Below are 17,517 nucleotides of genomic sequence, written 5' to 3' on the forward strand. Positions count from 1 at the left end.
TAAATGTAGCACTAAAAAGTAGAAGTAGCCTAGAAGATATGTAAATACTCAAGTGCAATACCTTAGTGTGTTTAAGCACTTGAATTAACTAAATGTAGGCTACGTACTTGGTTACATATCTGCCTTAGAAGGCTGCATTTTCTCAACAAACTATTTTCAGATTCCAGGGGACAATTTACAGTACTTTGTCATGTTTGACATGAAGACTTGGTGCAATATTAATTATGCTTTTCTTTAGGTTTTTCAAAGCCAATATGCAACAATATACATTTGTTTACTTAATACATTCAATTTTCAACACAACATTAAAGTACGCAAGACGACTCATTAAATGTCTTTAAAACGACTACCGTAAGCTTTGGAAATTAAAACTGATGTATAATTCAACATTGACACACATCCTTTTGAAATAGATGATAATTCAGGGTGTCAAATTAAATACTTTATTTTGGACATTAGAAATCATACAAAGAACCCCAAACAACCATGCACGTATCCATGCTGGCCTTTCCTTTGGTACGGTTCGGTTCTGATAGTCTAGCAGCCTCTGATGTATTCTTCTGGCTTCTGTATGTCACTTATTTCCTGTGATTGATGAATCATTTCAGTCCGTTTCATTTGGTTTCTTTGCCACATCCTGGTTTTGTTCACCTGAGGGCTTCAGCACCGGTTCAAAATAAGGTCTGTAAATATAAACACCACTTCCGACTCCAAGCAGTATGGCCACGGTGATCTGAGAGAAGGGCACTCTCCGTCGAAACATGGCTTCCTTTAATACGAGATCGTAGGAGATGAAATGTTGAGACTCAAGACGATCCTGAAAGAAGAGTAAAGTGGTGTTATCCAAGACACTTTATCGAGGCACTATGACTGATCTTCTTTTTTATTTTAATCATCTTTTATAATTTTGTATCTCCTTTGCTCTGTTTGTTGAAAGTTACATGTTTTTACAAAATTGTAAGCATAACTTTCCGCATGGTTGTTAGATACTCTACATACAGATAAAGTAGGGTTGTTGATACTGATTTAATAGCACATCCACATAGTATTTCTGCATAAATAATGTGTGTATGGTAGATTTTCATTTTCAATCATTACCAGATACACAAAATCACTTTTAAATTAAAGCTGACAACTGAATAATGGCCCTTCACCTGTATTATTAGGAATCTACACCTGTGTATATCCTATACAAGCTGAATGAGGATCTGTATTTATTTGATGGATTTGGAACAAGGCAAATTAGGTTAGATTAGCCTATACACTGATGGCAGTATAATCTTTAAAGGTGTAATATTTAAGTATGTGTTGCTCTAGCATAGACGCTTTAATTAAACAAGTTTACTCAATATTAGATGACAACATGTTCTTTTTTTATGGTCATATAAACCATTCAGCAATACAAAAGAGATATTTTCCTTGACAATACAACTATTTCCAGTGAACGAAAGACGTTTAAACGTATCTTAATTTGAAAAGCCCAGACCGGATATGTAAAAACTGTGTCTGATAGCTTGACAGTTCCCTGATCATTTAGCGTTACTGAAAACAACTGTAACGTGACAATGGAGCTGCTGTAAAGACGATTATCAAACAGCCTTAACTCACCAAGGAAGCGCTTTATTCGCAGTTTCTGCAATCCCCAAACACAGACAGGCAAAGAGGCGCAGAGGTCAAGACACGAGAAACGACAACATGCACCAGAGGAGGCGTCTGTGTGGTGGTCACAGAAGGCAAACCTTCTTCTTCTACTTTGTTCTGGCAGAACTGCAAACGCTGCCGTCTGCCACCTGGCGGAGTAATGAGTAACCTGCGTTAGATCGTTTTATTAATATTTTTTAGGCTACGATCTGTTTCCCACCGGTCAACATTTTTTATTTCATTTACTTTACGACTGATATATTTATATGCACAGTCGTGGACAAGTTATAAATGTGTCTAACGGTGCATTACGGCGTTGAACGTTAGTTGCTCCGACCTTTTACTTTGAAGGCTGGAAACAACGCTCCGCCGGAAGTAAGTGTGAGTGCGGAAGTGCAGCCACAACTTGAACACAGCTCACTGTGCGAAGTAAAGTCCAGGTTGATATCAATTACTTCTCGTTTAGATGTAAAGTTTAATACTTTTGGCTCAATGAACTCAAATGTTGTGACGGCTGTTCAACCGTAGGATGCGACCAACAACTGTATCTGACGTTAATTTAATATAATAAAGCTGATTGTTTTTTAGAGTAGACGCAGCTTCTGACTGAACACATGAGTTACAGGCTGACAGGTGATACTAGTACATAGTCCTGCCAGGTGATACTTGTACATCTTCCTGACAGGTGATACTAGTACATCTTCCTGACAGGTGATACTAGTACATCTTCCTGACAGGTGATACTTGTACATCTTCCTGACAGGTGATACTAGTACATCTTCCTGACAGGTGATACTAGTACATAGTCCTGACAGGTTCATAGTCCCTTCAGGTGATACTGGTATATAGTCCTGACCGGTTTACTGTGTTGGCAGGTATAAAAGCCGAGAGACACAATGTCCTGATGGAGAACATCCGAACACGTCTTACATCTGGAAATAAAGTCGAAGATGTGAAACTGAGGCAACGGAACACCCAACTGTACTCAAAGGACGATGAAAGTCCTCTTAACGACGGTGGGTTCCCTCTATGTGATATTTCAAATACAGTAGTAGACCAAACAACTGCATCCTGTGATGAAAGTACATCAGTAATACCACTAATATGAAGTGATTCCTCTTGAACTCCACAGGTGAGCTGAGAACCAGAGTTGTTGTGTTTTCTGTGGCATTCAGAGTCATCAACTGCCTCCTGGTTCAAACCAGCTTCGTCCCTGATGAGTACTGGCAGTCTCTGGAGGTGTCCCATCGTATGGTCTTCGAATATCCTTTGGCATTGTCATCTGCAACGATGTGACTGGGCTGTTGTGTATCATAATTAATATTTAAGAACCATCTATCAGGACTGTATGAGCGGTATGCTGATCACAAGGTACTGTGATCCGCACAGTCGGTTCAATGACGCCGTGGAAGAGTTCACTTCTATTGGGATTTATTGTAGATATGGAAGAGGTGGGAGTGCAGGTGAGGCTGGTTTTATCTAAAGATAAAATATGCACCAATTATTATCGCCACACACAGAATTCAATACATTGAGAGCAAATATCTGGCTACACTTGAATTAACACAATGTTCATCACTTAAGGGAGCAGATATATTGCTTTACTTTTCACATCACCTCCGTATAGAAAGCATGATTTAGCAATGTTGAATCATTTAGAATGAGTTTTTTAACTCTATAATCAGTACGATATCACATGTAAAGAAACACCTCAGATTGGACTCCTGTATGTTATATTTTTATCATGACCTTAACAGTGTGACTTATGGCTATGTGACCTGGGAATGGAAGGAAGGACTAAGAGGATTCACCTATCCACTCTTCTTTGCATTCATATACAAGTTATTATACTTCATAAACTGCGACTCAGTTCATCTCCTGGCAAGTTCACATATCTTCTATCCAGACGACCTTTACATCGGCATGACCAAATATATTTCCTGTAGTCACTTCGCTCCACTAATCCTGGTCTGCTTTGTTCTACAGATATGGCTTCCACGAATAATTCAAGCGCTATTCGCTGCGTTTGCAGATGTCAAATTCTTCTTCCTCATCCGAAGGTTGGAAAGTGGTGACGTTGCAAAATGGACGGTAAGGAGTTCACCGGTAAAACTGTGTGAGTCACTGCAGATACTAGCCACCGAACACTCATCCTACATCCTGGAGTCCTACAGCCTCTTCTTGTTCTGCTCTCTAGTTCTTCTGCCATATGTGCTCGTGGTTCTCGTGGTTCTGCTGCACCAGGACTCTGACCAACAGCACGGAGACGACCCTCACCTGTCTGGCTCTGTCTTACTTCCCACTGCCTGGATCCCAAACACACAGCAGGTCTCGGGCTTGTGACGCATTTCTCGTGTTCATAACTTCCCTAAAATGTATTATTTACAGTCACATTATTTATGTTTTTCCAGCAAAATATATTTGACCCTGGTCGCCTTGGCCGTCATCGTCCGCCCGACGGCCCTGATTGTCTGGTTTCCTCTGGTGATGTACCATTTCTGGGTGGAAAAGAACAAACTGAGGCTCATCACTCACAACTTACTTCCAATAGGGTTTGTTCTTTGAATCCCCCGTCAACCGATTCTGTTTCATCCTCACGTCTTCATTGCATAATCTTTTTTCCCCTCTCTTTTCCAGAGCTTTGGCGATCGTGATTTCAACAGTGATCGACTGTATATTTTATGAAAAGGTAAAAAGCTAAAATCCATCATGTAATTTTTGGATGACAGTAATATCTGCTTATTCAAACAAGCACTTTACAGATGTAACCGCGGCTCTCTCTGTCTCTCAGTGGACCATGGTGCAGTTCAACTTCCTGAAGTTTAACGTCTTCCATAGTGTAGCGGACTTCTACGGCTCTCATCCCTGGCACTGGTACTTCACTCAGGGGTTTGCCGTCGTGATCGGCCCACACCTTCCGCTCTTCCTTCACGGGTTCTGCATCGCCTTCAAAAGATACACTATTCTGTTGGCAGCGGTCGTCTGGACCGTCGGGGTTTACAGGTAAAATGTCTGTGTTCACATCCATGAGCCTGTATTTATCAAACCTCAATGAATTACACGTATTACTGCTCTACTGAGCCAACAGGGACTTCTCGTTACAGTGAAGCATTGGAGTGGAATCACATGATTAATCACATGTAGGCTAAGTGTAAGAATAGCCAATCAGAAACAAGGATTCATCCCACAGACGGCATCTTTCATTCTTTCAAATGCCATCCTCATTTTCTCAGTCAGATGTTATTCTGCAGAAGAATAAAAGCTGGATTTGTTTGTGTAGTTCAACAAATATCTACAGCGGCAATAAATGTGTTCAATATGTATATGATTAGATAATAGGTGGCAAGTAGTGTAACATCAAATGTGTGTCTGCAGATAAGGGCTTACAAGAAAGCAGCAACAAATAGTATTCTGAATGACTTCAGAACCAATTATTCATCTTGATACATCAGTCAACATTTTTCAGAAGTTGCTGACTTCTCTTAAGTCAAAAGAAAGTTCATGAATAGCTTTTATTCTTACGTTTGTAAGTTGGAGTCATCCTGAAGGATTCATAATTGAATGTTGTTCTTAAAGGTGCCCTGTAGAGTTTACTTGTAAACAAAGTTGTAGTTACTTTACGTCCTCTAACAAACATATCTTGATGAAACATTTGGCAGCCTGATTTATTTTAGTTTTTGATCATTTTGAAACCTGCATTGTTAACATCCATATTCTGTGCTGGCACGTTGCTGTGATTGTTGGTGTGTTGCTGCCACCCAGTGACCCACTCATGACTCCACAGAGCGCCTTTAAGACCAAACCTCGACCACTTACCGACATGTTTGAATCCTTTCCTTCAGTTTGCTTCCTCACAAGGAGTTCAGATTCATCTACCCGGTGCTGCCTTTCTGTATGATATTCTGTGGTAGGTTGTTATGTCACACGTACAATATCTTTGTGATAATGAACTAGATGTCAGACGTGTCTTTTAATGCTTCTTCTCCTGCAGGGATTTCTTTGGCTAGTTTGAAAGCGTGGCGACGAACTGCTGCCTTCATCCTGTTAGTGAGCAACCTGGCCGCAGCGCTGTACACTGGCCTGGTCCACCAGAGAGGCCCGCTGGTCGTCATGGGCAACCTCCAGACCCTGTGTGACGTCAGCAGCAGCTCCTCCCCTCTGCAGCCAGATGTCCTCTTCCTCATGCCCTGCCACTCAACTCCCTATTATAGGTGAGGACTAAACGCAATATATATTTTTTATTCTCAAGATCGATGCTCCGGTTCGGAATTTCCCAAAAAAAATCGTTAACGTATTTTTTTTAATGAACTCTGTGTGTAATAGAAACACGTTAACCCTTTTTAAATAAAGAAAAGAAGTATGCTACATTTATGTAAAAGAGATTGTTTCTTTAATGAAACTTTGCCTTCTAAGAAAATAAAGACTAGGTATTGATTTCCGAAAATATGTGACCAAAGATTAAATAAATAAGGCTACAGTCCCTTTCTAAGTCTAGGTTTTTGTCGAAAACAATAACTTGTTGCCTCTGACTGTGCTCTCTGTTCGTAGCCACGTCCACTGCCCGATGAAGATGAGGTTTCTGGAGTGTCCTCCAGATCTTGGAGAAGACGGCTACGTTGATGAAGCCGACCGGTTCTACGACGATCCTCCCCTCTGGCTCAGAACTTCATTTCCACACAAATCTTTTCTACCGACCCATCTGGTTTTGTTTGATGTTTTGGAGAAGGTAAGATATTCACAAATGATGTCTATATAATGTATTTGTCAAAATGTGTGATTTGTATATGTGTTTTTTGTTGTAGGAAATCTCCGTATTTCTGCAAGGGAATAAGTTTGTGAGGACAGCGGAGATATTTCATACTCACTTTCCAGAGGGAAGAGTTGGAGGAAGCATCTTTATTTATGAAAGACAGTGAAAACACTGGAACAACGGCAAGTTTCTGTCCTAAATGAGAATGTGACTTGATATTGATTTTCTACTGTATTAAATATTGTAATAACTATTTTTTTAAATCCCAATTATCAGATATGTCTAAAGTATAACACCACCTGTATTTATTTTCACAACTACATTTGGTGACATTATTGCTTGTACTTTTTTGCCAACGCATGTAAACAAAGACAAATAAAACTGTGAGTTAAAACAAGCATGAGGTGGAATGTGGGAACAATGCATCTTACCTCTGAGATGACATTTAAATCACTTCACACACTCACTACATGGCTATAGAAGAAAACATCCAATAATGTGGCATGTGCATAATTTAAATTATTGTAAAGAAAAAAATCCCAATAAACATTTCTCTGCTCAAGAATTTCACGTATATTTTTTAAACACACGTGCAGTAGTTTAACGAATAAATCATCAGGTCCCCAATTTCCAGTTGTATTAGAGTTTTATCTATGAAACTTGTGAATCAGATATGCCACATCTTTCACTCAAACATAACGATTACGTCACTAAAAACAAAACAGCTCAAGGACATTCAGTAGCATTAAAAAGTTAACATTGTGCAAACTTACAAAAAACATGAGACTTTGCTTCTAAACAACCCAAAAGAGAATTTGCAAACATATCAAACCAGTTGAGATGTTTTTAGAATTTGGGGTCAAATGGCGTCGGGCGTCAGCCGTGTGCCTGCTTGCTCTGGAAGGACCCGTCAGCTTTGCGTTAGTTTCTGTGAGGAGGTTTGTGGAATCTGTGGCTCCGCGACTCTTTCGTGTTCTTCCCACCGCGTCTCTTATCGTTAACCCCTCTGGCTTTGTTGAAGAAGGTCGAAGCCGAATCCTTGAAGTGTCGGAAAGTTGATTTGACAGAATCTGAAAACTTCCTCAGTTTCTCCTTCACAGCTTCATTCGCTTTCTTTATCTGCTCTCGGTGGTGATGGACAAACTCCTTCGTGGAGTTCTTCACAGCGTCAAATGTCTGCTTCACTTTGCCGGCCATGCTCTCATTTGTTCTCTTCGATTTGGACTCCGCGTCTTCCCTCGCTCCGTCTCCCTTGGTTTCCACGTACAGCTTCTTCCACAGGTCCGAGCGATGCTGCTCGAAGCTCAGCCTCTTCTCCAGCTCCGCCAGTCGGGATTGAAGCTCTTCTGCCTCTGAAGCAGCTTCCGTTGGGATGTCATTTCTCAGCACATGTAACTCTCTCCTCAGCTCTCCTGTGATCGTTCTCTCCTCGTCAAGTTGATGATTCAGTGTCTGTGCTTCGGCCACCGTGTCTGCCCTCTGGCTGTGGAAGCTTTCGATCAGCCGTTTCTCCTCCTCCAGCTGCTCTTTCAGCCTCTGTATTTCGGACAGCAGCGCGTGGGTACCCGCTTCCATCGCCTCCCAGTCTCTCATCTTTGAGTGCAGGTTTCTCAGCTCCAGCTGGAGGGTGGAAAGGGACTCTTCATCACGTTCTCGGGAGGTTTTCAGCAGCTGGTTCTCAGCCGTCAACTCCTGCTGCTGAGACACAATGTTCGTCCTCTCCTCGGTCCTCTGTTTCAGCAGCAGCTCCAGGTCATCTCTCTGGGCCTTCATGGGAAGAAGGAAAACAACAAACAAACAAAATATTAGATTATTTAATTGAATGACTTATTCAGCATTAGAGCAGTAAAACATTAATGCAAGAGGAAAAATAAAATGAGTTTGTGCTTCAGTTTGGATTTGTAACTCATAACATTTCCTCATTACCAAATAAGTTCACAAGTTACCTGAATGTGCTCCTGCTTGATGTTGAGCTCCTGGTTCTCTTTCTTTATCTTCTCAATCACTTCTGTGAGCAGAGAAATCCCTTTCTGCTCTTCCGGGTCATCCGAACCAAACTCATCCCTCTGGTGGTAAAAGGAAGACGAGTCATGGTGCATTCAAGTTGTTATCCAATACAATACTTCAAACTCAAGAATAACCAGAGTTGAACAAACACCTTTCGGAGAGAGTATCAATTAAAAATTATGGATGAAAAATGTTTGAATTGATGAGACTTGTTTGGTTGAATAAGCATTTAAGAATACATAAACTACACATTAGGGACCAGAATGAGGAAATGATTATTGAAATGTTTCGTTCAGCTTGTGACCTTTGTTGACACTTACCTCTTTTGTAAGAGCTTGTTCTCCAACATGTTGAATCAGAGCCCTCGCAGCATCAACTTCATTTACTCTGATTTGATTGCCAGTCGTCTGTCTTTCTTGAATCTGGACTGTACCTGAAACACAAACACAAATATTCAGATATTACATATTTATTTAACAATAGGAATCATGTCTACATCACAGTTTAAAGTGGTCTAAAAAACCCTCAAAGACAGTTAGGAGGAACAAAAGAGGGACACATGGTTTACATTTCACATAAGAACTGTCATTTCCACCAGAGATACGAACCGCTGAGATATCTCTTGGTCCTAAAGTAAACCGAGCTGTGGGAAAAGAAACATTTATAAATCTGCAAGAGGAGACGGAGAAGTCTGATGAATAAACAACACAAGCGCAACGTCACATCTGAAAGACGAGGGCCACGACGCAAACCCAGAGACATTCCTTTGAAAACCAGTGGGACTATCTGATGGGTCACCGACGATGAAGGTGCTGTACTGTTAATCCTCTGGCAAGAAAAAAATATGTACATTTTAATGTCTGTGAAATACTTTCTATGTTTCCCATAACGTCATTAAAATCGTTTAGTTCTGTCGTGACCTTCTTACCGTGGAAGTGGCCAAAACCCATACTGATGGCGATGACGAGGGCCATCAGGATACAGCTGTTGAGGATGCTGCCGCCCTGGCCTCGCAGTCGGGAATCCAGACATTTAACTTCTGCCTCCTCTTCCTCCTCCTGCTGAAACTTCTGTTCTTTAACCTCCTCCTCCTCCTCCTGCTGAAACTTCTGTTCTTTAACCTCCTCCTCCTCCTCCTGCTGCTGAAACTTCTGTTCTTTAACCTCCTCCTCCTCCTCCTGCTGAAACTTCTGTTCTTTAACCTCCTCCTCCTCCTCCTGCTGAAACTTCTGTTCTTTAACCTCCTCCTCCTCCTCCTGCTGCTGAAACTTCTGTTCTTTAACCTCCTCCTCCTCCTCCTCACTCTGACCAGACTCCAGCGCCTCCTCCTCAGGCTCTGTGACGATGGTTATGATATTCTTCCTCAGCCGCCGTCTTCGGACCACAGTGCCGGTGCTTCGTCCCGCCTCGTCCTCACTGCTGCTCGAGTTTGTCCCTGGAGGCTGCTGCACTGGGTAAACTAAGGCCAAATACACAAAGTTATGGCTGCAGTGATTATTTACTGGAAATAAATTTACACAAAAAGAGGGAAACACAAAAATAGCATACTTCCCAAAATGTCAAACAACCTTTTTCCAAAAGGACGGCAAAAACAAGATATGTGTAAAGACTGATGTAAAACCGAAATGTTCCCTTTCAATCAATTCACTTTAACGCTTTGTTTTAGATTATGAATCACACCTTAGATCTGCTCATGCACACAGATATTAAACAAAAGAGTCATGGGTTGTGGCGGCATATTATCCGTTTACAATTCTTATACTGACTGAATTTCATCCGAATTCCAATATCTCTTAATTTAGTATATTAATTACACTCGAACTCTAAAGTAGACAGATCAACAAAGACCCAAACATGCACACACGTGGAAACACTGTTTTTTCTTTCTATATGTGGATTATCATGCTTTATTAAAGAAGCACAACTGGCTCACATCATGAAACGGGGGGTGCTGATGGGGATTAGTTCTGTGGATTGTGAGCAAGCTTAACATCATATTAGATTCACTCCAGTTTCAATCAGGCCACCTGGAAGCGAGCGGCCTCCAGTGAGCCGACTGCTCAGACGGCAGCCTAAGTTCACGAGGCTCTGTGGAAGTTTCCAGTGACTCAACATCAAACCTGCTTTGTTGATGTAGAAAAAAAAAGGCAGAGGAACAGAGTTTTTGTGTTGATGCGTCTAATTCCTGTAGTCTAGACTCTTTGGCTGTGAAATAAAACCAGCTGCTAAAGAAAGAACAGTGTATAGCTGGAAGTGTTGTTGCAGTCCTACCAGCCTCGGTTGCAGTGAAGGCATACAGGCTGCTGCAGGACGTGCCGAGGTCAAACTCTCTATTGGCCGCCGCCTCCACGTGCTCGCCCTCCTTCAAGTCTCCAAGAGTCACAATGTCGGAGTGATCGCTGGAGGACAACAGAGCCGCGAGCTGCGTCCCTTTGGCGGCGTCTCCGGCCTGCTGAGGACACAACATGCTGAAGTGGGGAGGCAAAGGGAGCAGCATCTGAATTACTCAACAGCAACCTGGAGGTTATGAGTGAAGTCTTCTCACCTCGGAAGAACACAATGTCTCATCTATGGTTTGTTCTTCCAGAGTTTCGTCCAGTGACTCGGCGACATGCTCTTCAACCGGCTGAGCTGAAAACAAACCATTCACAGTGAGATGAGGGAATTGTTATTATCACAAAGTAACATTTTACTGAGTCGTGCAGCAAGAATACATGTAACAGCAATGACGGTCATAATTAGAGCTGAAAGTCAAGTCTTCATTATTGATTATCCCGTTGATTACTTTCTTGATTAATAGTTTGGTCTAGAAAGACAAATAGTGAGTTGACGAACACACAGTCCAAGTTGACAAATTACAATAATCTGTTTTGCTCAGACTACATAAAAAGATATTTAGTTTGATGTCGTACAAGGCTAATTGGCAAATCACTTCCTAACCAGTTTTACTTTAAAAAATGACAAATTAATCTGTTCCCCGATGGTTACAGATACATTTTCTGATAATTAACTGAGTAAATAATTGAATAATTATTTCAACTGATTATAATTCATATTTCTTTTCAAAACAAACATTCAGAAGGAGGTCATAATTAACATTTGCAATGGTAAGCTAATAAAATCTGATTTTTATATACAAAATCTTGAATTTAGCATCTTTAAAGAATTAGGCTACAGTGTGACTTTCAGATGAATGACATATGGCAATTCTCACTTGTTTTTGTCTGCACACTTGATGTACCAAAGAAAACCTTTTAATCTTATAATATCCCACAAATAGAATAGAATATAGAATATACACTTTTATTAATCCCCAAGGGGAAATTAGTTCTCTGCATTTAACCCATCCTTAGTTATTAAGGAGCAGTGGGCTGCGGTGAAGCGCCCGGGAAGCAACTGGGGGTTCAGTGCCTTGCTCAAGGACACTTCGACTTGCAACTAATGGGGAGAGCGGGGATCGAACCCACAACCCTGCGGTTGCAGGACGGCCCTCTTACCCCACTGAGCTTACCCCACTGAGCTAAAGCCGCCCCCAAATTACATAATTAGCAGTTAATATTACTGTTATAGTCATTGATATTGTTAAACTCAAGCAGAACAAATAGTTTATTATGAAGATGTTTACCATTATGCTGCAGCTCTGCTTCCTTCCCTGGAGCGCGCTCTAACAGCTCAGCTTCCACTGCAGCCTCCGATCCCAACGTCTCGATATCTGAACCCTGTAAACACAATAAGCACACATTAAAACTGAGCATGATGGAAGAAATATATATATATATAAATATATATTTGTTCAAAATCATAACTACTGCATCATTTGATATTAATAAGCAAGTACAGAAATTATTTGTATGAAATTAGCCTTGACTAACAACTGCAACAAATTATAATTATGTGCAAAAATAGTCTTTATAACTAAAACCATGGCTTGAATTTTGGTTCATAACATATATTTGTGGATACAAGTTGCTGCAGTTTATTCTAGGGAGTTGCAAATGGTCCCTTTTTAATGGGATCTTTTATTGTGATAATGTTTATTACAGGTTTGTGCTGTCACATCAGTGTATGATGTCTTAGAGTATTAATACAGTCAAATGAACGGATCATTATATAAAACTATATACAAGTTTTCTCAACAATTCCATGAATGAGTTGGGAAGAAAAGGCCAAAATGTTTCACAGTTTGCTGAAAGTTGTGGGGGTGTTTGAGATAATAAATGTGATGCTAGACTGCACTGATCTTGCAATATCATAATCATTACATTACATGTCATTTAGCAGACACTTTTATCCAAAGTGACTTACAATAAGTGCATTCAACCTAGAGTACAAACAGACCAACAAGAATACAGAAAGTAACATTTCCTTAACATAGTCGAACTCCAAAAGTACCATAATAAGAGCCAGTTAAGTGCCACTGAAGTGCTAATCTGTGTTTTAATAATCATATCTTTAGTTTCCTTCACAGACATTTCAGTCATAATTTCATAAGTTTGGATAGGTTTTGTTTCTCGTTTTGTTTAGATTATAAAAACTCTCCTTGCTGCCTCCTTAAAATAAGATAAAAATACGACTACAACAACAGAAAATAGCTGGGATTACGAACAAAAAAAGTATTTATATACCTCATTGCTGATAATGGTCCAGCCACAGGACGACTCTGCATCACTTGATGTCTCTGACATTTCTGTCAGTTGTCAGCAACATACAGGGTCCAGGGATCTACAAGAGATAATGAGGTTAAACACTGTCAACAGCATGTGACAGAAACACAGTGTGCAAATGTGTCCACAAGCTGAAAAACAGTGTCATGAATCTTCAGCTTTAACAGTCCAAAATGAGCATATTATTGTACATAATCAAGATATAAAATACAATAATAAACTTCAAGAGTCTTATGCAAATAAACACTGTTTGCGTTTCTTTCTTTTAGTGTATTTGACAGTCGGATATACAAGTTCAGTGCCATAAAGACATTAAATAGCAGGAACCTGATATAAGTCTTTGAAACCAGTTTTCTGTGTTCATTGATGAAAATGAACGTGTTGACGGTGCCTGTGTCACGGTGTGGTGTCACGCTGACATTGAACAATGACACTAATATTTATTTATTCAGGGTTACCCGATTGAGCCGAAACCTAACCTGCCCCCCAAGCAGCTTGTAACTGGTTCACTATTCTACTTTGACTATCACTACTTTACTAAGTACTGGAAACACTTTTTTGTTTTGTATAAAGATCCTTAAGTTACGTTAACTATGAGCCCAATCTGATTGTTTTAGAAAATATAAAACTGTTTTTATTGAACAGGTTAAGCTGGATGGCTACATCTAGTTTCATTCACCACCTCAGTCAGCACTAAGATGTGTCCAGTCATTAGTTCAGAGACTTGAGACTGAATACTTGTATCCCTCATTCAAACTAATAATAATAATATTTAAACACATGTGAACAGCGACCTCTATCGGTGACTAACCACAACAATAGCAGACACAAATGGCCAGCTTCTGCTGCCTGACAACGAAAACAGCCAACTTCCTTAACAACAGTCGTTCCCTGAAGCAAACATCTGCTAACATCAACCACACGGTGACGTTTAACGGTCTGTTCGCAGCTCACTAACTTAGAGGCTAACGTTGGTTAGTAACATCACCCCCTGAGCATCGGTTTAGGAGTGCTTTATCGATATCTTTATCTCGAGCACACGTTTAACATCTCTAGCTTGTGAAACACTTGTGTAGAAAATGTACTTAACGTACCGGTATCTTGTGCCCAACGACGCAGCAGCTGTTTACATGGAGCTCAAGAGTTGTTGCAGCCCAAGTTATTCGTTAACACGGAAAAATTGACTGTCGACGGGAAGTGTTGTGGGAAGTGTAGTTTTTAACTGGTGTGGGTGATCAGGCAGCGCCGCGCCTGCACAGGAGTCTTGAAACCACATTTCCCATAAGTCAGCGCGGTGGCCCAACGTGCTTAGCGAGGGTGGAAACAACTCCTGCGTTTTGGTAAACATAAACAAGGAAGCGTGACAGACCGCGCCAATAGATTCAATCACGACGAAAAGACAACAAAATAAACTCACTTGGGTGTTGTTGTACTGCGCAGTGGTGTTCGCATAAGTTTGATAAAGTATTCCACAAATGCGGACAAGCACGTGCTCGTCGTTGTTATGGGCAGTTGGCGCGTTTTATCGGCTGTGAACCAACAATCTGGTTGATGAATACAAAGTGATGTTCCCCGACTGGATGGACTAGTACAGTGACTAGTTTTGTTGGCACTATGAGTATTAAAATCACCAATAGTTACAAGTATCCTTTAGTTTGAGCAAAAAGTAACTAACATTGCAAAACGACTGACACTAAACCCCCACACACAACAGCATGGTATTGTGTTAAGAGTTTAATAATATATATAACAGGGTTTTACTGTGTGGCAGCATGAGGATGCTTCATGGAACCAACCCTTAAAGAATAAATACGTGTATTACCAGCTGATTTATTTTCTTAGTGTTACGGCCTCTCGGTTAACTAGGGATGCACAGGCCGCAACATACAAAAAGGGATACAACTAATGGGGAAACAAAGGAGGCAAATAATAGTTAAATACTTGAACAAAATAAGGAAGATTTATTTCACAGTTAAAGGTTTAACGAAGGGCCGAATAACACAGAAGCAAAGCAACAGGAAAAATAGGCGTCAGGGTCTCCAAGGCAAACACAACAAACAAAACCACAATGCTAACTAGAAATCGAAAGATACCACTGACCTACCATTGAAGAAAGGAAAAACAATACTAAGCTCCCTGTCTGACCACAAAACAGGAGAAAACTGACACAACAAAAATGGCAGAGAACCCCTACAAGCTTGACACGAAGATACAAATGGTGGCCAACACTTCGGCACCATACCACAGAATGGTCACAGCTCAGAGATGGAGAGAGAGAAACACTTAGTCAGGGTGTATATAAGCCCCGCCTGCGGGTTAGGTGATCCCTCTCAGGTGGTGGTGGTACTCCAGGCGTACCAGAACTGAGAGAGATAGCTCCACCCTCTTCCTGAAAGAGGGCCGTCTCAGTCACGGGACGTAACACCCCTTCCCATAAAAACATGCATAATTTTTAAGTTTTGTCACACCGGACCATCCTAATTTCTCTTCATGCTCCATCTTGACTGGTTTGGTGAAGTCTGGGGCAGCCAATACCAGAGCACCAACCAGTGATAGGAACCGCCGGAGTTCCCGTCTGGTCATGGGTACTGGTACTGACACAGGGCCCACTTGCTTCCGCGAGTCGGTCATCTGACGAGCACCCTGCACATCACCCGCGCCACGCCGCCGTCTGACTTCCTTGGCTCTGAACTTTTGCAGAGCGTCCAAACTCTTGCCACATTCTGCACCTGCTCCGAACGTGGGTCGTTGGGCTGGCTCTTTGCAAAAACCACCGCGCTGTTGCATCTCCTTATCCAACGAGAAGTCTGCCATTTTGGGGGTTTCAGGTGCAGGATCACGATGATCGAGGGGCAGCTTGTCATTTTCTAAGACAAGTGCAAGACTGGCGGCAGCCAGGTTTCCTCCTTTCCGTCTCCTTCTCTGGGACCTGTTGAGGACACTGACACGAAAAACATCAGGATGACTTTCCACCAAGTCATCCTTCACTGATTTATGATTATTCACCACATCACTAACACCCCTGGCCCGCGTTCCTGGCTGAGGCTGCCGTTTGCGCTTGAGGGTCAAGCAGTCAGCGATGAGATGCCCAGTGTGGTGGCAATAGAAGCACTGCTTCTCTGACTTTGAAAAAAACCCTTGCGAACGCTGGAAAGGTGGGTTAGAATTTCTTGAGACATGGTCATGGGTAGCGATTTCCCCCTTCACCACGAAGACGCTCTTGTGGGTCAAGGCAAACTCCTCCGCAAGGACAGCAGCTTCCTGCAACGTTGAGGCTTTTTGTTCGTTCAGGTACACTATGATCCGCTCTGGAACACAGTTCCTAAACTCTTCCAACAGCATCAATTCCTTAAGTGAGCTAAAGTCAGTGGCTTTGCTGGCTAGGCACCATCTATCAAAAAGCATCACCTTTTCTTTAGCAAACTCAACAAAGGTTTAAGGGAGAGATTTCCTCAGACTACGAAAATGTTGTCGATAGGCTTCCGGCACCAGCTCATAAGTCCTAAGTATTGCCTGTTTCACGCGAGTATAACTTAAACTGTCTTCAATAGACAGAGCTGCACAGGCCTCTTGTGCCTTACCAACCAACTTGCATTGTAACAGTAGAGGCCAGGCCTCCTTGGGCCAATGCAGGGCGGTGGCGATACACTCGAATGCACTCAAATAGGCTTCTACCTCCGTTTCTCTGAAAGGAGGGACTAGAGCAATGTTTCTGCTGACATCGAACGCTAACGAGTTTAAAACTGACTGGGAAGACCCAGGTTGGCTAATAGCCTCCTTTTGAGACTGCAACTCAAGCTGGCGAATTTTTATTGCCGTTTCGGCATCAAGCTTACGGCACTTCAGCTGAAATTCTAGCTCCTCTCTACGGGCCCTCTCTTTTGCTTCAAGTGCAAGACGAGCTAACCGTACTTTTAAACGAGCACCCATAAAAGAAACAGGAGTAGAGTCAATTGGTACTTGCTCAAACCGTGACATCGACCAAGGTAGTTTTTCCCCAGGTAGTTCAGCAGCCTGTGTTCCCGAGAAATCCTCAGGGGCACCCAATACAAATGTCGTCCCTGTAGCAGCTGCCTCAGGGTCATCTGCTGTGGTCGACTGCTCCGAACCTGCTAGGGGAAACACACCTCGTTCCAAGGTAGGATTTTCCAACAAGCACTCCATAATAAAAGCCATATCCCGGACGAGCCCCCAATTATGTTACGGCCTCTCGGTTAACTAGGGATGCACAGGCCGCAACATACAAAAAGGGATACAGCTAAGGGGGAAACAAAGGAGGCAAATAATAAAGTTAAATACTTGAACAAAATAAGGAAGATTTATTTCACAGTTAAAGGTTTAACGAAGGGCCGAATAACACAGAAGCAAAGCAACAGGAAAAATAGGCGTCAGGGTCTCCAAGGCCAACACAACAAACAAAACCACAATGCTAACTAGAAATCGAAAGATACCACT

The 17,517-nt window shown here is 41.8% G+C and overlaps 3 protein-coding genes across 14 annotated transcripts; 1 reads left to right on the forward strand and 2 right to left on the reverse strand.

Annotated features, from left to right (window-relative positions):
* Positions 1-429: 429 nt before the first annotated feature.
* Positions 430-1,713, reverse strand: LOC130192640 (uncharacterized). Its single transcript, XM_056412748.1, has 2 exons — positions 1,609-1,713; positions 430-817 (listed from the first exon to the last, which is right to left on the reverse strand). The coding sequence occupies exon 2, from the start codon at positions 761-763 to the stop codon at positions 605-607; it is 159 nt and encodes a 52-aa protein (XP_056268723.1). The 5' UTR covers positions 764-817; positions 1,609-1,713; the 3' UTR covers positions 430-604.
* Positions 1,714-1,844: 131 nt separating this feature from the next.
* pigb (phosphatidylinositol glycan anchor biosynthesis, class B) lies at positions 1,845-6,789 on the forward strand. 5 transcript variants are annotated; one of them, XM_056412747.1, is made up of 13 exons: positions 1,845-2,016; positions 2,517-2,657; positions 2,774-2,903; positions 3,405-3,522; positions 3,628-3,732; positions 3,839-3,969; positions 4,053-4,193; positions 4,279-4,330; positions 4,433-4,644; positions 5,484-5,548; positions 5,633-5,852; positions 6,190-6,367; positions 6,444-6,789. In XM_056412747.1, the coding sequence occupies exons 2-13, from the start codon at positions 2,546-2,548 to the stop codon at positions 6,555-6,557; spliced, it is 1,578 nt and encodes a 525-aa protein (XP_056268722.1). In that variant the 5' UTR covers positions 1,845-2,016; positions 2,517-2,545; the 3' UTR covers positions 6,558-6,789. The 5 variants fall into 5 exon arrangements, with proteins under 5 accessions (XP_056268722.1, XP_056268719.1, XP_056268718.1 ...); XM_056412744.1 differs by lacking the exon at positions 1,845-2,016 and adding an exon at positions 2,023-2,430; XM_056412743.1 differs by lacking the exon at positions 1,845-2,016 and adding an exon at positions 2,023-2,274.
* On the reverse strand, positions 6,518-15,188 carry ccpg1 (cell cycle progression 1). 8 transcript variants are annotated; one of them, XM_056412740.1, is made up of 11 exons: positions 14,157-14,285; positions 13,024-13,120; positions 12,024-12,117; positions 10,944-11,029; positions 10,670-10,850; positions 10,426-10,521; positions 9,682-9,857; positions 9,327-9,645; positions 8,719-8,831; positions 8,338-8,457; positions 6,518-8,158 (listed from the first exon to the last, which is right to left on the reverse strand). In XM_056412740.1, the coding sequence occupies exons 2-11, from the start codon at positions 13,081-13,083 to the stop codon at positions 7,313-7,315; spliced, it is 2,091 nt and encodes a 696-aa protein (XP_056268715.1). In that variant the 5' UTR covers positions 13,084-13,120; positions 14,157-14,285; the 3' UTR covers positions 6,518-7,312. The 8 variants fall into 8 exon arrangements, with proteins under 8 accessions (XP_056268715.1, XP_056268712.1, XP_056268711.1 ...); XM_056412737.1 differs by lacking the exon at positions 14,157-14,285 and adding an exon at positions 15,167-15,188 and having other exon boundaries at positions 9,327-9,857; XM_056412736.1 differs by lacking the exon at positions 14,157-14,285 and adding an exon at positions 15,163-15,182 and having other exon boundaries at positions 9,327-9,857.
* Positions 15,189-17,517: the final 2,329 nt, after the last annotated feature.

The sequence above is a fragment of the Pseudoliparis swirei genome, chromosome 4 (genome assembly GCF_029220125.1).
Source record: "Pseudoliparis swirei isolate HS2019 ecotype Mariana Trench chromosome 4, NWPU_hadal_v1, whole genome shotgun sequence".
Lineage (NCBI taxonomy): Eukaryota > Metazoa > Chordata > Actinopteri > Perciformes > Liparidae > Pseudoliparis > Pseudoliparis swirei.

Bases quoted from the DNA above. Each gene is read 5' to 3' on its own strand.
- ccpg1 (XM_056412737.1), bottom strand. From the start codon at position 13,083: ATGTCAGAGACATCAAGTGATGCAGAGTCGTCCTGTGGCTGGACCATT. The intron at 12,118-13,023 runs GTATATAAATAC...TTGTGTTTACAG, and splicing joins GGACCATTATCAGCAATGAG to GGTTCAGATATCGAGACGTT. The intron at 10,851-10,943 runs GTGAGAAGACTT...TTGTGTCCTCAG, and splicing joins AGACATTGTGTTCTTCCGAG to CAGGCCGGAGACGCCGCCAA.
- pigb (XM_056412743.1), top strand. The intron at 2,658-2,773 runs GTGGGTTCCCTC...TGAACTCCACAG, and splicing joins TGAAAGTCCTCTTAACGACG to GTGAGCTGAGAACCAGAGTT. The intron at 5,549-5,632 runs GTAGGTTGTTAT...CTTCTCCTGCAG, and splicing joins TTTCTGTATGATATTCTGTG to GGATTTCTTTGGCTAGTTTG.
- LOC130192640 (XM_056412748.1), bottom strand. From the start codon at position 763: ATGTTTCGACGGAGAGTGCCCTTCTCTCAGATCACCGTGGCCATACTG.